The sequence below is a fragment of the Schistocerca serialis genome, chromosome 6, assembly GCF_023864345.2.
Source record: "Schistocerca serialis cubense isolate TAMUIC-IGC-003099 chromosome 6, iqSchSeri2.2, whole genome shotgun sequence".
NCBI lineage: Eukaryota > Metazoa > Arthropoda > Insecta > Orthoptera > Acrididae > Schistocerca > Schistocerca serialis.
This window is the reverse complement of record NC_064643.1, coordinates 134,338,315-134,356,968: the sequence shown is the minus strand read 5'-3', so window position 1 is coordinate 134,356,968 and position 18,654 is coordinate 134,338,315. Positions and strand designations below refer to the sequence as shown.

General features: G+C 43.8%; 1 protein-coding gene across 1 annotated transcript in view; it reads right to left on the bottom strand.

Annotated features, from left to right (window-relative positions):
• The window catches only part of LOC126484143 (UDP-glucosyltransferase 2-like), a 78,783-nt gene that overhangs the window by 15,237 nt on the left and 44,892 nt on the right, over positions 1–18,654 (bottom strand). The window contains exon 4 of the mRNA XM_050107537.1: positions 4,284–4,604. Within this exon, the coding sequence (XP_049963494.1) occupies positions 4,284–4,604 (321 nt within the window). The remainder of the gene's footprint in view (positions 1–4,283; positions 4,605–18,654) is intronic.

Here is an 18,654-nt window from a genome sequence, read left to right as displayed (position 1 = left end):
TTTGAAAACCGAATAAATCACGGAATAATGAAGATAGAGAGGTACAAATTGACACACATGCTTGGAATGACTGGGGTTTTATTAGAACCAAAAAAACACAAAAGTTCAAAAAATGTCCGACTGATGGCGCTTCATCTGATCAGAATAGCAATAATCAGCATAACAAAGTAAGACAAAGCAAGGATGATGTTCTTTACAGGAAATGCTCAATATGTCCACCATCATTCCTCAACAATAGCTGTAGTAGAGGAATAATGTTGTGAATAGCACTGTAAAGCATGTCCGGAGTTATGTTGAGGAACTGACGTCGGATGTTGTCTTTCAGCATCCCTAGAGATGTCGGTCGATCATGATACACTTGCGACTTCAGGTAACCCCAAAGCCAATAATCGCATGGACTGAGGTCTGGGGACCTGGGAGGCCAAGCATGGCGAAAGTGGCGGCTGAGCACACGATCATCATCAAACGACGCGCGCAAGAGATCTTTCACGTGTCTAGCAATTTTTTTTTTGTTCTAATAAAACCCCATGTCATTGCAAGCATGTGCCAATTTTTACCTCTCTATCTACATTATTCCGTGGTTTATTAAATTTTCAAATTTATACTGACTTTTTGATCACCCGGTGCATGTAACTGCCACGGGTGGAACCCAATAACATTCCTTGGCCGCAACGACGACACGTGGAAGTCCATAGTTTCAACTCAGTGAGTGCCCCGCACACCAACGTAGTCACAACCGTTGTGGCATGTCGCTCTCCTGGTTGATGTCCAGTAGAACTCCATCAGAAAGCTCTCCGCCGATGGCAGGTATCCGTACACGTCGGCCAAGGGGAGGACAAGAGTGCCCTCAGTATTGCTTGATTACCTCAGTCTGCAACGCCGCCAGGAAATTAAAATCGAACAGTGACGCGCCCATTAGTTAACAACAAGCAGGTCCAGACTCACATGCCTGTTACTAAACAGTTCATGGTGTTCATTTGTTGAGTCCCCGCATTCGTAACTCAATCCGCGAAAGTTCGTCTGGACACTTGGTCATCACGTCAGTCGCATATCGCCGTATATCTTCCTTTACAGAGAGGGAAAGCTTTCCACCTCCAAGTTATGTGATGTCACGTAGACGTCCAACATCTTGTCGCCTGCTCGTAATTTCACCATCTTTCAACCACTTCCGATAGATGCTCATGACAGTGGCACGTGAAAATCGGAGCAGCTTCACCATTTTCGAGATGCTCATTCCCAGACACCAGGCCATAATTTTGTGCCCTCTGCCAGTGTAATTTACACTGAGGTGACAAAAGTCACGGGATATCGATATGCGCATATATAGATGATGGTAGTACAGCGCACACGAGGTATAAAACGGCAGTTCATTGGTGGAGCTGTCATTTGTACTCAGATGATTCACGTGAAAAGACTTCCGACGTGATTGTGACCGTACGACGGAAACTAACAGACTTTGAACACGGAATGGTAGTTGGTTCTAAATGGTTCAAATGGCTCTGCGCACTATGGGACTTAACATCTTAGGTCATCAGTCCCCTAGAACTTAGAACTACTTAAACCTAACTAACCTAAGGACATCACACACATCCATGCCCGAGGCAGGATTCGAACCTGCAACCGTAGCAGTCCCGCGGTTCCGGACTGAAGCGCTGAGAACCGCGAGGCCACCGCGGCCGGCAGTTGCTTCTAGACGAATGAGGTATTCCATTCTGGAAATTGTGAGAGAATTCGGTTTTACGAGATCCACCGCGTCATAATTTTCGAACTCAATGTATGTTCCAAAATCCTGCTGCAAATCGACGTTAATTATGTTGGCCTGTAATTTAGTGGGTTACTCCCACAGCCTTTCTTGAATATCGGTTTAACCCCTACAACTTCCCAGTCTTTGGGTACCGATCTTCCGTCGAGTGATTGTCAAGTACGGAGCTATTGCACCAAGCATTCGTAATATTAAAAGAGGAGGAGTACGTTTCGAAGACCTTAGCGTTTTTGTCGAAAATAGTATTACGGAAATTCCGAAAGACATAACAGCCAATTTCCAAATTAAACTAAAAAATGTTCTTAAACGCACACACTTCCTGCTGAGAGAAGTCAAAAAAAGAAGATGTGTTATCATGAATCCAACGGCCCCCAAATTAAGATCACAGGTGAAGATACATAAAGATCTGCATCCGGTTCGTCCGATTGTTAACGGTCGAAATAGTCCAGCATACAAAATAACGAAATTGTTGAACCAAATTCTGAAAAAGACTTACGTGTATAAAAATAACTATTCGGTGCGTGGTAGTATGAGCATGATAGGTGAAATTAAAGATACGCCAGTCACTGACACTTCCCGTTTGGTTTCGTTGGATGTTAAGAACTTATACTCCAGTGTTCCGGTTAACGAAACTGTAGAAATCATTAAGGGAAATTTCCTTAAATACGGTAAAATTTCAACGCAAGAGACTATTGAATTTATTGAACTCCTACAGCTCATTACAAGTTTTAATTATTTTACGTTTAATAAGAAATTTTATATTCAGGACGATGGGTTAGCCATGGGGTCCAGTATTTCAGGAACTATGGCGGACATTTTTATCAACGACCTTGAAGATAAAGTTCTAAATTCTGGCGATAACATTATGGATAAAATTGTTTATTACAAACGTTATGTTGACGACACTCTGTTACTTGTCGATGGTTCCCGTGAGGACAGTGAGGAAATAGTAAAAAAGTTCAACGACGCACATAATAAAATAGAATTTACCGTGGAGTGTGAAACTGACAATTGTTTACAGTCCCTGGACCTGAATATAAAAAAGCAGGGCAACAAACATGTCTTCTCCGTTTATAGAAAACAAACTACGACTGATGCTGTGATCCCGAATGATTCATGCCATCCGCAGGCTTATAAAGAAGCTGCTTTCCGTAGTCTCGTGCATAGGGCAGTCAATATACCTATGAGCAAAAAAGATAGGGAGACTGAAATTAATACCGTTAAGAGAATAGCGATGAATAACGGTTACAGAATAGATATGGTTAAAAAACTGTTACGGAAAAGTAATAAGCGCAAAAAGAAAATACCTGATGGAGAGAAAGTGAAAATTATCACGATGCCATACTACGGAACAGTCTCACAAAAGATAGCAAATATTTTTTAAGCCATACGATGTTAAAATAGCTTTTCAGACTAACAACCTAGTGAGGTATAGCCTTAAGCACGATATTGGCGAGAAGAGAAATAAGTTTGAAAGATCGGGAGTTTATAAGATTCAATGCAGAACTTGTGATGCAAAATATATAGGGCAGACAGGAATATCATTCGCGATCCGGTATAAAGAACATAAAGATGCGATCAGGTTAGGAAATTATGACAAATCAGCTGTTGCGAACCATATATATGAAACAGGCCATCCCCTTAATAGCATAGAAGATAACGTGGAAATATTGCATGTAGAAAAGAAAGGGAGAAAACTTGATTTACTAGAGGAATTCGAAATAGCTATCCATGAAAAGAAACAAAACAATATTCTAAATGCACAAGATAATTTTAAAGAAATGAGATTTTTAGCGGGTTTTTAGAATTATTTTAGGGTAAGTATGGGACTTTAAACTTGTAGCATGTCACTGACGGAGTTGCGAGAGGCTAACGATGGCAGACCAATGCAATAAGGAAATAAGGCGCCCAATAGCATAGCGTTACCGCCAAGCACACGGCTGTAACCACGCCACAACACCTAGGCACGTCAGTCCACAACAGCTCCCGAGCCGGCACAGTGCGACAGAATACTTGGTAGCTATGGGACGGCCATCGACTTGTGTCAACAACTTCAATGTAAGACGAGGACCCACAGTCCAATATACTTTTAATTCTATTTTACTCTATGGACTTCCCAACTATTTGTGATGGTATTTTGTCTTTTTAGTCCGTTTAATTTCATGACATAGACTTTACAGCCTGATGATGAGAGCATTGTCTCTTGTAACGCGTTGTTAAAATATATGTAAGAGAATCGCGGTTGAATGCTAACAGTGATAACCACTTTGATGTTTGTTTCAAGCTTGAATCCAACTAACAGGCCTGAATATTCCAGCTTTGATTAAGCTTATATACTTGAACTTTACATCTGGAAACAAGTTTGAAACCGGCTTACTGTGCTATCTGTTTCCTGCATTACAATGGTCATAATGTTTTGGCTCATCAGCGTGCACCGCATGCAAAAGGTCCACTTCTCCCACTCCTCTACTGCTCAGCATCAATGCAAAAGTGAAATGGGAGGGAAACTGGAGCACTGTACCTGCGGCAGGGCCCGGGGTTCCTCGACGTGGAGGCCGCCCACCTGCACGAGAGCCGGCACCGCTGGCAGCGGCTGGTCCCAGCTCCAGTGGCTGTTGACCAGCACCAGGCTGGTGTTGCGCAGCACATCCCGCAATTGGGGTGTGTCTCCGCCCAATACTGCACGCACCTTCTCCTCGAGGAAGGCTTCAGTTATCCACCAGTCAGCGGCGCGTATCAAGAGGTGCACCAGGGTGCTCTGCACTCTGCCCCAGAAGCTGAAGGGCGCCTTCAGATGCAGGTCGTACTGCTCCATGTATGCAGGGTTATACGGATTCCCAATCTGGAAAACACAGCAGAAGGATTTGCAACCGCGAGATTTAGCACTCGTATGGAATGTGGATTAAGATAGTATGGGCATGTTAAGAGGATGCATGGGCAGAGGCTTCCCAAAATTGTGGAAGAACTAAAGATGGATGGGAAAAGACCTAGAGGGCGCCCAAGAACACAGTGGAAAATGGGAGTGAGAATATCTGTAGAAAGGAGAGGTGTGACCAGGCAGCAAGTGGAGGAAGAAAAATGGTGAGAGGACCGAGCCAAATGGAGAGGATTCGTCAGCACCCAGACCCGGCAGTAGCTGGAGCGGGATTCGGGTATAGATAGATAGATGGAGTGTGGAACTGCTGGCCATCGCACAGATCAACTGAAACTCAATTATATCGCTGAATGCTGAGCTACATCACTAGCAGTACCATGCGTTCGTCACAATAATAGTTTTAGTTGTTACAAACAACTTTCTCAGGAGGGCGACCACAGCTCAGACACATTACAAATAAGAATAACAACACTCAATACTCAATAACCCTTCAAATTACCATAAAAGTTACAAAAATTAAAAAGTCAAGAATGATGAGGTGTTTCCAAAAGGCGCATAGCTGTATGAACGTGCTTTATTTGCAGCTGCCGGCTTCACGTCAGTATAGACGCATCATCAGATTTATCTGTCAAAAATATGAATTATTGAAATTTTTGAAATGACTTGTAGAAGGCTTTTGACAGTGTTGACTGGAACACTCTCTTTCAAATTCTGAGGATGGCAGGGATAAAATACAGGGAGCGAAAGGCTATTTACAATTTGTACAGAAACCAGATGGCAGTTATAAACAGTCGAGGGGCATGAAAGGGAATCTCTGGTTGGGAAGGGAGTGAGACAGGATTGTAGCCTATCCCCGATGTTATTCAATCTGTATATTGAGCAAGGAGTAAAGGAAACAAAAGAAAAATTCGGAGTAGGAATTAAAATCCATGGAGAAGAAATAAAAACTTTGAGGTTCGACGATGACATTGTAATTCTGTCAGAGACAGCAAAGGACCTGGAAGAGCAGCTGAACGGAATGGACAGACTCTTGAAAGGAGGATATGAGATGAACATCAACAAAAGCAGAACTAGGATAATGGAATGTAGTCGAATTAAATCTGGTGATGCTGATGAAATTAGATTAGGAAATGAGACGCTTAGAGTAGTAAATGAGTTTTGCTATTTGGGGAGCAAAATAACTGATGATGGTCGAAGTAGAGAGGATATAAAATGTAGACTGTCAATGGCAAGGAAAGCGTTTCTGAAGAAGAGAAATTTGTTCACATCGAGTATAGATTTAAGTGTCAGAAAGTCGTTTCTGAAAGTATTTGTATGGAAGTGAAACGTGGACAATAAATAGTTTAGACAAGAAGAAAATAGAAGCTTTCGAAATGTGGTGCTACAGAAGAATGCTGAAGATTAGATGAATAGATCACATAACTAATGAGGAGGTATTGAATAGAATTGGGGAGAAGAGAAATTTGTGGCACAACTTCACGAGAAGAAGAGATGGTTTGTAGGGCATATTCTGAGGCATCAAGGGATCACCAATTTAGTATTGGAGGGCAAAAATCGTAGAGGGAGACTAAGAGATGAATACACTAAACAGATTCAGAAGAATGCAGGCTGCAGTAGGCACTGGGAGATGAAGAAGCTTGCACAGGATAGACTAGCATGGAGAGCTGCATCAGTCTCTGGACTGAAGACCACAGCAACAACAACAATACCAATACAGAACCATAATGTTGACATTATTCAAGAAACAATATTTCCATAATTTATATGGACAACTACGGAGTCCCAGCTTTCGGAAAGTTACCCAGACCACAATGCTTGCTCGTCATTGCTTCTTGTTGAATGTCAACACTATTGTTCCGTATTTCTGCAGTTTTAAAAATTCCAAACAGTGATTTGTATTTCTGACAGATAAACCTGAAGATGCGTCTATACTGGGGTGAAACCGGTAGTTCCGAATAAACACGTTCATACAGCTATTCTAGATTTCCAGAAGGCTTTTGACACTGTACCACACAAGCGACTTGAAGTGAAATTGCGCTCTTATGGAATATCGTCTCAATCATGTGACTGGAATCGTGATTTCCTGACAGAGAGGTCGCAATTCGTAATAGTTGACGGAAAGTCACCGAGTAAAACAGAAGTGATTTCTGGGATTCCCCAAGGTAGTGTTGTAGACCCTCTGCTGTTCCTTATCTATATAAACGATTTATGAGACAATCTGAGCAGTCGTCTTAGGTTGTTTGCAGATGATGCTGTCGTTTATCGTCTAGTAAAGTCATCAGAACATCAAAACTCATTGCAAAACAATTTAGAAAAGGCTCTGTATGGTGTGAATATCTGCAACTGACCCTAAGTAATGAAAAGTGTGATTTCATCCACATGAGCGCTAAAAGGAATCCGTTAAACCTCGGTTACACGATAACTAAGTCAAATCTAAAGGCTGTAAATTCAGCTAAATACCTAGGAATTATACTTGCGAACAACTTAAAATGGAAAGATCACACAGATAGTGTCACAGATGTACTAAAGAGACTGCCTACACTACGCTTGTCCGTCCTCTTTTGGAGTACTGCTGCGTAGTCTGGCATCCTTACCAGATAGGATTAACGGGGTACATAGAGAAAGTTCAAAGAGGAGCAGCACGTTTCGTAATATTGCGAAATAGGGGAGAGAGTACCACTTACAGGATACAGGATTTGGGTTGGACATCATTAAAAGAAAGACGGTTTTCGTTGCGGCGTAATCTCCTAACGTAATTCCAGTCACCAACTTTCTCCTCCGAATGCTACAATAATTTGTTGACGCCGACCTCCATAGGGAGAAATGATCATCATAATAAAATGAGGGAAAGCAGAGCTCGCACGGAAAGATATAGGTGTTCGTTTCTTCCGCGCGCTGTTCGAGAGTGGAATAATAGCGGATTGTTGTGAAGGCGGTTCGATGAACCCCCTGCCAGGCACTGAAGTGTAATATGCAGAGTATACAAATAGCTGTAGACGTAGATGAGTCGTGGCAGTAGCAAATTTTCCGACGATGAGGATGTTCACAGAATGGTTCTCAAATAAATCTGTGACCAGGGAGCGACTTTTATCGTCGATGAACTGCGCACGATTGGTAGAACGTACCAACCGTTGTTTACAAAGACTTCGTCACAATGTTGAAAAACAGTGCCATGTATCTGTGTCACTTTGATGTGAAGTGCAGCATTCAACAGAAGTAACTTTGCCTGCCACAAGAATCCCCCGTATAGCATATTTTGTAAATACATTAAAAAGTAGTTTCCAGTAACGAGGTGCGTATTTGAGGTTACCCATGTTTTCGAGCATCCGTGCACTCTTTGGTCTGCATTAGGACAGATAATCAGGGTTCTGCTGTATGTTATACCTGCCTCCAACTACACACATCAACCTAGTATGTGGTGCAAGTGTGATGCATTGTGTCTGTTCATGTACCGAAACGTTGACCACAGATGTTGTATGTACACGTACACACAGTTACAATGAGCGCTACCTAAGGGTACAACGCCGCACTCGAATGGCTTGCAGCATTTTACTTGAAAGCAAAGCACCAGTAAGGATGCATTAGAAACGTCTGTAAACTGTAGAGTCAGCATCCATCACGCTACGAACAACAATCACGAGCAACGATCGGATCTACACCATCATATTACGTGCATCGGAGTTAAAGTGATGTGATGCTGACATGGAATCGATTCAAATTGACAGGTAGTGTTTAGGATTTACACCGCACAAGCCGTGCACGCTAGACAGGTGCACAGGATGATCCATACCTACGACTTTCGAGTCAAAGGAAATGTGTGCTTAGTGATCCCGAAATGGATTCGGCATCCAAAGAAACTTACAGGACCTCACGTATCGAATAAAACTGTTAGGTGGCGATTGCATGATGCGAATCTCCATTGCCGACGGTTTTGGCAAGCACCACGCCGCACACCACAACACAACTGACTCCGTTACAAACGGGCAAGAAAATGGACGCGCAGGATTGGCATCTAATGTCGTTTACGGACGAAATTCGGATGTGAAACTTCCTGGCAGATTAAAACTGTGTGCCGGACCGAGACTCGAACTCGGGACCTTTGCCTTTCGCGGGCAAGTGCTCTACCAACTGAGATACCCAAGCACGACTCACGCCCCGTCCTCGCAGCTTTAATTCCGCCAGTACCTCGTCTCCTACCTTCCAAACTTTACAGGCCAGCTTCGCAGGAGAGCTTCTGTAAAGTTTGGAAGATAGGAGACGAGGGACTGGTGGAATTAAAGCTGCGGGGACGGGGCGTGAGTCGTGCTTGGGTATCTCAGTTGGTAGAGCACTTGCCCGCGAAAGGCAAAGGTCCCGAGTTCGAGTCTCGGTCTGGCACACAGTTTTAATCTGCCAGGATGTTTCATATTAGCGCACACTCCGCTGCAGAGTGAAAATCTCATTCTGGGAACTCGGATGTGTTTGTACGCTGACAGCCGCAGACGACGTGATTGGAGAAAACCTGGGAATATTGAACCTCTCCAACACTGTCTCACATATACAAATGTGTGGTGGTGGAGTGATGTTCTGGGCCAGCATTACAAGGAGCCACCATATATCTCTCGTAACTGTTGAGGGTAATCTCATTGCTCTATGGTGTGTGGACGAGATGCTGCTACCATTAGCGGAACGGTATCGACAACAATTTGGTGACACTTTCATCTTGATGCTCATGTAGGAGCTTTCTCATTGTGCTATTCTCATGAACAAGTTCTTTCAGCAGGCTAGGATCTCCAGAACGGTGTGGCCTGCTATCTCCCGCGAAATGAGCCCAATGGAACATGTGTGGGAGAGATTGAAACAAGCTGTTTTTAGACGACGAAGACAACGCCCACATACTCTGCTCGACTTGCCGGGTTCACACAGGCGACAAAAGTATCGCCACTGCTAATGGCGAACTGCAGTTGCTTTGTAGTTGCATGTGTGAACTCCTAGTTTTCGGTGGCGCCATTTAAGAAGCGCGACTTTTGCCACGCCACAAAAAGTTGAACTTGGTTCTACTTTGTTGCGCCATTTTGCCTTCTCCACAATCGAATAACGTTATTCAGTTGCTACCTCGCGGCTGGATTCAAACCTTTCTAGTGCGTATTCGTTCGCAGATGGTGTTTTTGTTTGTGCGTTTGCTATTAATACGTCGAAAAAGTGGTCAACAGCGACAATTATGAGATTCTTGGAGGTGTATCAAGAACGAGAATGCCTTTGGAACCACAAAAGCGAATCATACAAAGGCAGAAATTTGAGAGATGCTGCATTAATTGAAATAGTAAACAGTATGCGTGAATATGTACCTGGAATTGATGTAGCTAGAACAAAATTAAAAATTCGAAGCATTCGACATGCTTACATGAATGAACATAAAAAAGTACTGAAATCACTTAAGAGTGGTGCGTCTACAGACGGTATTCATAAACCCAGCCTTGCTTGGTTTGAAGCTGCAGACCGGTTCTTAAAACATGTAGTCGAGACAAGAGAGACGAGAAACACTTTGGTAAGTAATATTTTACATTTATTATGTTTCCAAAACATCTTATTTAGTAATATGTACAGCCGTTTAATCAGCTGAGACAGGTGACGCCATTTTGCAAACTGCGCAATTACAAAGAATTTGTGGCGTCCTGTGTGAACTGTAGCTCACAGCGCCACTCCAGAATGACTTGACTTGTGGCGATACTTTCGTTGCGTGTGTGAACCCGGCTTTACGCAGAATCGCGATAGAAGAGTGGGGCAGTTTAGACAACGGCTTGCTTGCTGATCTCATCGATGGTATTCATCGACGATAGCAACGACAGATTCAAGCATGCATCCGAGCAAGATAGTTCCACTACATTATGGCATTGTTGAGGAGTGCAGTGTAAAGAAGGAGAACATGGGAAACAGACAATTTTGCCGTTACACAAATTTTTATTTTATACGGTGATCTGGATATGCTGCTAATGAATTTAATCGCATGCCTCAGAAGCAACTTTTGTTCTCTATGTCATGAATTTCAGAATAAAGGGGTTATGCACTACTTATGTTAAGTACATGAGAGAGATAGGATTGACGATATCTTAAAAATATCGGAAGTCCGATATATCTATATCTAAAATTCTACTACTGCCGCCAGTCAACATACCGAGAAATAGTATCGATATAAGGTATATCGACGTACAGGCCACAAAAAATTCGGCTGCGCATTGTAAATATACTGCCTGTTTTAGAACTGTGTATTTAAATACTGATTTATTATTAGATATCCCCCTCCCAGTGCAATAGGACTTCTTTTTTGTACCGTCTGTACTTGCTTCACACAGACAAAGAGAAAGAGTGGACGTGATGAAAGCTCAAAAAGTATTAAGACTCTTTCACACAGTGAAAGTAAAATTACGTTCTACTACAATTTCAAAAGAACAATTTCAAACATTTAGCGAAAATTGCGAAAGAAGTGTAATATAAAATAAAAATATCGGCATTCGATATTGCTGTTTCGTTATCCATATGTGGGTGAAATAAATACAGCATATGAATAGCGATATCTTTTGGGAAATATATTGATACACCCTTATGTCGATATTTTAACAACAGCCCTAGCGTGAGCCAGCGGCTGTTTCAGGCTTTTCTGCTCACATTTTATCCTATTATCATACTGAATTTGCATACGAGACTCTCTTGCTTCATTTACTTTCCGATTCAGTTTTTGCTTTTCAACTTTTCACCGGTATCCCGCGCTGATTACATGAGTGGTTAGGAGTAGCTTGTAGCAACGTGGGGTAGCCACCTCTCTGTACCTAAACTAACATTTCATTCTCAAAACAGTTTTTCCCATTAAATGAATCTGGTGTTGACCACAGGAACTCCTTTTCACTCGGGTGAAAAGAGGAGGAAATTTCATACTCTCTGGAAGAACTGTCAGCCACTCAAGAAGGCAGCTCCGACACGAGCAGACTGCACAGATAGACAATCGAGCCTTTCGGGGATTATCCTCCTGGTTGAGCCTGAGGAGACAATGAGCAGCAGAATGGGAAACTGGTGTCGTCTATAGTAGAACAGGAAACCATTGGAAGAAGGGGGTTAGACCGTCAGTGAGAGAGCTCTTCGATTTCCTGCTGCTAATAAGGCGAGTACACCGTTCGCTTGTTACACATTTTTACGAGCTTCAAACAGGTACAACTTATTTTCAGTTATCTGGGTAGTTACTATTTTATTTTTGTAATTTCTTGCGTGTTTGAGTGCCTACTAGACACAACCTTTTATTTTAATAACAGTGTAGTGTACAGTATCGCCGTTGCTACTGACCCTCGTATCGTACAGGCTTTTGTTTGTTTGGTTAGAACAGCTCAGTGTCGGTTAGACCGTCAGTGAGAGAGCACTTCGATTTCCTGCTGCTAATAAGGCGAGTACACCGTTCGCTTGTTACACATTTTTACGAGCTTCAAACAGGTACAACTTATTTTCAGTTATCTGGGTAGTTACTATTTTATTTTTGTAATTTCTTGCGTGTTTGAGTGCCTACTAGACACAACCTTTTATTTTAATAACAGTGTAGTGTACAGTATCGCCGTTGCTACTGACCCTCGTATCGTACAGGCTTTTGTTTGTTTGGTTAGAACAGCTCAGTGTCGGTTAGACCGTCAGTGAGAGAGCACTTCGATTTCCTGCTGCTAATAAGGCGAGTACACCGTTCGCTTGTAGGGTAAACATAGTCATGTGTAGGGACTGTGGTTGTTGTGAGCGGACGCAAGGAGAATTGGCCACTCTTCGGGGGCAGGTGGAGGCTTTGTCTGTTAGGCTCATCGAGCTCGAGGCGCAGGCGTCGGCTCGTAGTGGCGTTGGGGCAACTGTGGTGAGACCTATGCCTACTTCGGTGGCCTTGGAATCGCATGGAACCCCTGATGTCGCTGCGTCTTCCGGCAGTGAGCATCTTACCGGTCAGCCATCACTCCAGGGTGAATGGCGGACAGTGGTGGGCTCGCGCGTGCCTGGCCGAAAGGCGAAGGTGGGATCTGGCCGCGTGGCAGCTGCCTTACCTCTTTCCAACAGGTACGGGGTGCTTCCTAGTGGTGATGACATCGTTTCCGAGCCACCACAGGATGCCTCGCCTGTTGGGCCAGTGGCCGATTCTCCGGCAAGGTCCCGACAGTCACAGAGGGCGGGCCTATTAGTTATAGGGAGCTCCAACGTTAGGCGGGTTATGGAGCCCCTTAGGAAAATAGCGGGTAGGTCGGGGAAGAATGCCAGTGTGCACTCGGTGTGCTTGCCGGGGGGGTCTCGTCCGTAATGTGGAGGAGTCCCTTCCGGCAGCTATTGAACGCACTGGGTGTGACCGGCTGCAGATAGTAGCACATGTCGGAACGAATGACGCCTGCCGCTTGGGTTCTGAGGCCATCCTTGGTTCCTTCCGGCGGCTGGCTGATTTGGTGAAGACAACCAGCATCGCACGCGGAGTGCAAGCTGAGCTTAATATCTGCAGCATAGTGCCCAGAGTCGATCGCGGTCCTCTGGTTTGGAGCCGTGTGGAGGGTCTAAACCAGAGGCTCAGACGACTCTGCGACTATAATGGTTGCAAATTCATCGACCTCCGTTATTGGGTGGAGAACTGTAGGGCCCCCCTAGACAGGTCAGGCGTGCACTACATACCGGAAGCAGCTACTAGGGTAGCAGAGTACGTGTGGCGTGCACACGGGGGTTTTTTAGGTTAGAGGGACCCCCCCCCCTTGGGCGAAACGATAAAATACCTGACGGCTTACCAGAGAGGACATTATCATCGTTGATAAAGAACGTCCGTCCTCAGAGACCAAAAACAGGAAAAGTCAACGTAATATTGGTAAACTGCAGGAGTATCCAGGGCAAGGTTCCTGAATTAGTATCTCTTATTGAAGGAAATAGTGCGCATATAGTATTAGGAACGGAAAGTTGGTTAAAACCGGAAGTGAAAAGTAACGAAATCCTAGACACAGAATGGAATATATACCGCAAGGATAGGATAAACGCCAATGGTGGAGGAGTATTTATAGCAGTAAAGAATTCAATAATATCCAGTGAAGTTATTAGCGAATGCGAATGTGAAATAATCTGGGTTAAGTTAAGTATCAAAGGTGGGTCAGATATGATAGTCGGATGCTTCTATAGACCACCTGCATCAGCAACCGTAGTAGTTGAGCGCCTCAGAGAGAACCTGCAGAACGTCGTGAAGAAGTTTCGTGATCATACTATTGTAATAGGGGGAGACTTCAATCTACCAGGTATAGAATGGGATAGTCACACAATCAGAACTGGAGCCAGGGACAGAGACTCTTGTGACATTATCCTGACTGCCTTGTCCGAGAATTACTTCGAGCAGATAGTTAGAGAACCAACTCGTGAAGCTAACGTTTTAGACCTCATAACAACAAATAGACCGGAACTTTTCGACTCCGTGAATGTAGAAGAGGGTATCAGTGATCATAAGTCAGTGGTTGCATCAATGACTACAAGTGTAATAAGAAATGCCAAGAAAGGAAGGAAAATATATTTGCTTAACAAGAGTGATAGGGCACAAATCGCAGAATATCTGAGTGACCACCATCAAACGTTCATTTCTGAGGAAGAGGATGTGGAACAAAAATGGAAAAAATTCAGAAACATCGTCCAGTACGCCTTAGATAAGTTCGTACCGACTAAGGTCCAAAGCGAGGGGAAAGATCCACCGTGGTATAACAATCATGTACGAAAGGTACTACGGAAACAAAGAAAGCTTCATCATAGGTTTAAGAGTAGTCGAATCATAGCTGATAAGGAAAAGCTGAACGAAGCGAAAAAGAGCGTAAAGAGAGCAATGAGAGAAGCATTCAACGAATTCGAACATAAAACATTGGCAAACAATCTAAACAAGAACCCTAAAAAGTTTTGGTCATATGTAAAATCGGTAAGCGGATCTAAATCCCCTATTCAGTCACTCGTTGACCACGATGGCACCGAAACAGAGGACGACCGAAGAAAGGCAGAAATACTGAATTCAGTGTTCCGAAACTGTTTCACTGCGGAAAATCGCAACACGGTCCCTGACTTCAGCCGTCGCACGGACGCCAAAATGGAAAATATTGAAATAAACGATATCGGAATTGAAAAACAACTGCTATCACTTAGCAGCGGAAAAGCATCCGGACCAGACGAGATACCCTTAAGATTCTACAGTGATTATGCTAAAGAACTTGCCCCCTTTCTATCAGCAATTTATCGTAGATCGCTGGAAGAACGTAAAGTACCTAGCGACTGGAAGAAAGCGCAGGTCGTTCCCATTTTCAAGAAGGGTCATAAATCAGATGCGAATAATTATAGGCCTATTTCGCTTACGTCAATCTGTTGTGGAATAATGGAACATGTTTTGTGTTCTCGTATTATGACGTTCTTAGATAATACAAATCTCCTTCATCATAACCAACATGGATTCCGCAAACAGAGATCATGTGAAACTCAGCTCGCCCTATTTGCCCAAGAAATTCACAGTGCCGTAGACACTGGCGAGCAGATTGATGCCGTATTCCTGGACTTCAGGAAGGCATTTGATACGGTTCCGCACTTACGTTTAGTGAAAAAAATACGAGCTTACGGAATATCGGACCAGGTTTGTGATTGGATTCAGGATTTCCTAGAAGAAAGAACACAACATGTCATTCTTAACGGTTCAAAATCTGCAGATGTAGAAGTAATTTCGGGAGTACCGCAGGGAAGCGTGATAGGACCTTTATTGTTTACAATATACATAAATGACTTAGTTGACAACATCGGTAGCTCCGTGAGGCTATTTGCAGATGACACGGTTGTCTACAAGAAAGTAGCAACATCAGAAGACTCGTACGTACTCCAGGAGGACCTGCAGAGGATTAATGCATGGTGCGACAGCTGGCAGCTTTCCCTAAACGTAGATAAATGTAATATAATGCGCATACATAGGGGCAGAAATCCATTCCAGTACGATTATGCCATAGGTGGTAAATCATTGGAAGCGGTAACGACCGTAAAATACTTAGGAGTTACTATCCGGAGCGATCTGAAGTGGAATGATCACATAAAACAAATAGTGGGAAAAGCAGGCGCCAGGTTGAGATTCATAGGAAGAATTCTAAGAAAATGTGACTCATCGACGAAAGAAGTAGCTTACAAAACGCTTGTTCGTCCGATTCTTGAGTATTGCTCATCAGTATGGGACCCTTACCAGGTTGGATTAATAGAAGAGATAGACATGATCCAACGAAAAGCAGCGCGATTCGTCATGGGGACATTTAGTCAGCGCGAGAGCGTTACGGAGATGCTGAACAAGCTCCAGTGGCGGACACTTCAAGAAAGGCGTTACGCAATACGGAGAGGTTTATTATCGAAATTACGAGAGAGCACATTCCGGGAAGAGATGGGCAACATATTACTACCGCCCACATATATCTCGCGTAATGATCACAACGAAAAGATCCGAGAAATTAGAGCAAATACGGAGACTTACAAGCAGTCGTTCTTCCCACGCACAATTCGTGAATGGAACAGGGAAGGGGGGATCAGATAGTGGTACAATAAGTACCCTCCGCCACACACCGTAAGGTGGCTCGCGGAGTATAGATGTAGATGTAGATGTAGATGACAGGATGCTTACATAAGTGTAACCTTTTGGTGAAGTCCTCAACTGTATTTATCCAGAATGGATAAATACAGGTCCTTTATTAAGACACGAAGGAATTACAGACATTGGTCCGAGTGGACACTGATATAAATCAGTGGGGTAAGTTGAGAATTTGTGCCAGGTCAGGACTCAAAACCGAGTCTCCTGCTTGCTACGCAGATGTATTGACCACTGCACCATCCCGACACGGTGGTCATCGCAACTGCAACTGCACAGACGCCTCCTGTCATACCCAAATTCGCAACTTATCCACAGACTACTAACGTACTACCCATTGCCCATTATTCTCATTACTCACAGAATTCCGCCAGTTCCTGCAAGAGTTCAAGTGTGGTGTCCATCTGCACTGAAGTAATCATTGGCCAGCCTCGCTTTAGTTGTACATTGTAGAGCCAAAGAAACTGGTACACCTGACCAATATCGTGTAAGGCCCCCGTGAGCACACAGAAGTGCCGCAGTACGACATGGCATGCAGTTGACTAATGCAGCGCTAGAGGGAGTTGACACCATGAATCCTGCAGGGCAGTCCATAGATACGTAAGAGTACGACGAGGTGGAGATCTTTTCTGGACAGCACGTTGAAAGGAGCCCCAGACATGCTCAATAATGTTCATGACTGGGAAGTTTAGTGGCTTGTGGAAGTGTATAAAAACAAAAGAGTGTTCCTGGATCCACTCTGTAGCAATTCTGGATGTGTGGAGTGTTACATTGTCCTGCTGGAATTGCCCAAGTCCGTCGGAATGCACAATGGACTTCAATGGCTGCAGATGATCAGACAGGATCCTTACATAGGTGTAACCTTTTGGTGAAGTCCTCAACTGTCCACTTGCTGTTATCCCACTGTGTATGGTCTCCCGCCATCGTGCGTTTGAAAATTTCCAAATTTTGCTCTTCCCATGGGAATGCTGTGTGAAGCCCAACGTTTCCACAATTTCCGACAAAAAAGTCTGTATGTGGGAATGGAGCGACACGTGTTTTCCATATACAGGGCTATTACAAATGATTGAAGCGATTTCATAAATTCACTGTAGCTCCATTCATTAACATATGGTCACGACACACTACAGATACGTAGAAAAACTCATAAAGTTTTGTTCGGCTGAAGCCGCACTTCAGGTTTCTGCCGCCAGAGCGCTCGAGAGCGCAGTGAGACAAAATGGCGACAGGAGCCGAGAATGCGTATGTCATGCTTGAAATGCACTCACATCAGTCAGTCATAGCAGTGCAACGACACTTCAGGACGAAGTTAAACAAAGATCCACCAACTGCTAACTCCATTCGGCGATGGTATGCGCAGTTTAAAGCTTCTGGATGCCTCTGTAAGGGGAAATCAACGGGTCGGCCTGCAGTGAGCGAAGAAACGGTTGAACGCGTGTGGGCAAGTTTCACGCGTAGCCCGCGGAAGTTACGAATAAAGCAAGCAGGGAGCTAAACGTACCACAGCCGACGGTTTGGAAAATCTTACAGAAAAGGCTAAAGCAGAAGCCTTAACGTTTACAATTGCTACAAGCCCTGAACCCGATGACAAAGTCAAACGCATTGAATTTGTGGGGCGGTTGCAACAGCTCGTGGAAGAGGATGCGTTCAGTGCGAAACTTGTTTTCAGTGATGAAGCAACATTTTTTATTAATGGTGAAGTGAACAGACACAATGTGTGAATCTGGGCGGTAGAGAATCCTTACGCATTCGTGCAGCAAATTCGCAATTCACCAAAAGTTAACGTGTTTTGTGCAATCTCACAGTTTAAAGTTTACGGCCCCTTTTTCTTCTGTGTAAAAAACGTTACAGAACACGTGTATCTGGACATGCTGGAAAATTGGCTCATGCCACAACTGGAGACCGACAGCGCCGACTTCATCTTTCAACAGGATGGTGCTTCACCGCACTTCCATCATGATGTTCGGCATTTCTTAAACAGGAGATTGGAAAACCGATGGATCGGTCGTGTTGGAGATCATGATCAGCAATTTATGTCATGGCCTCCACGCTCTCCCGACTTAACCCCATGCGATTTCTTTCTGTGGGGTTATGTGAAAGATTCAGTGTTTAAACCTCCTCTACCAAGAAACGTGCCAGAACTGCGAGCTGGCATCAACGATGCTTTCAAACTCATTGATGGGGACATGCTGCGCCGAGTGTGGGAGGAACTTGATTATCGGCTTGATGTCTGCCGAATCACTAAAGGGGCACATATCGAACATTCGTGAATGCCTAAAAAAACTTTTTGAGTTTTTGTATGTGTGTGCAAAGCATTGTGAAAATATCTCAAATAATAAAGTTATTGTAGAGCTGTGAAATCGCTTCAGTCATTTGTAATAACCCTGTATTTTTACCAGATCAAACTGTATC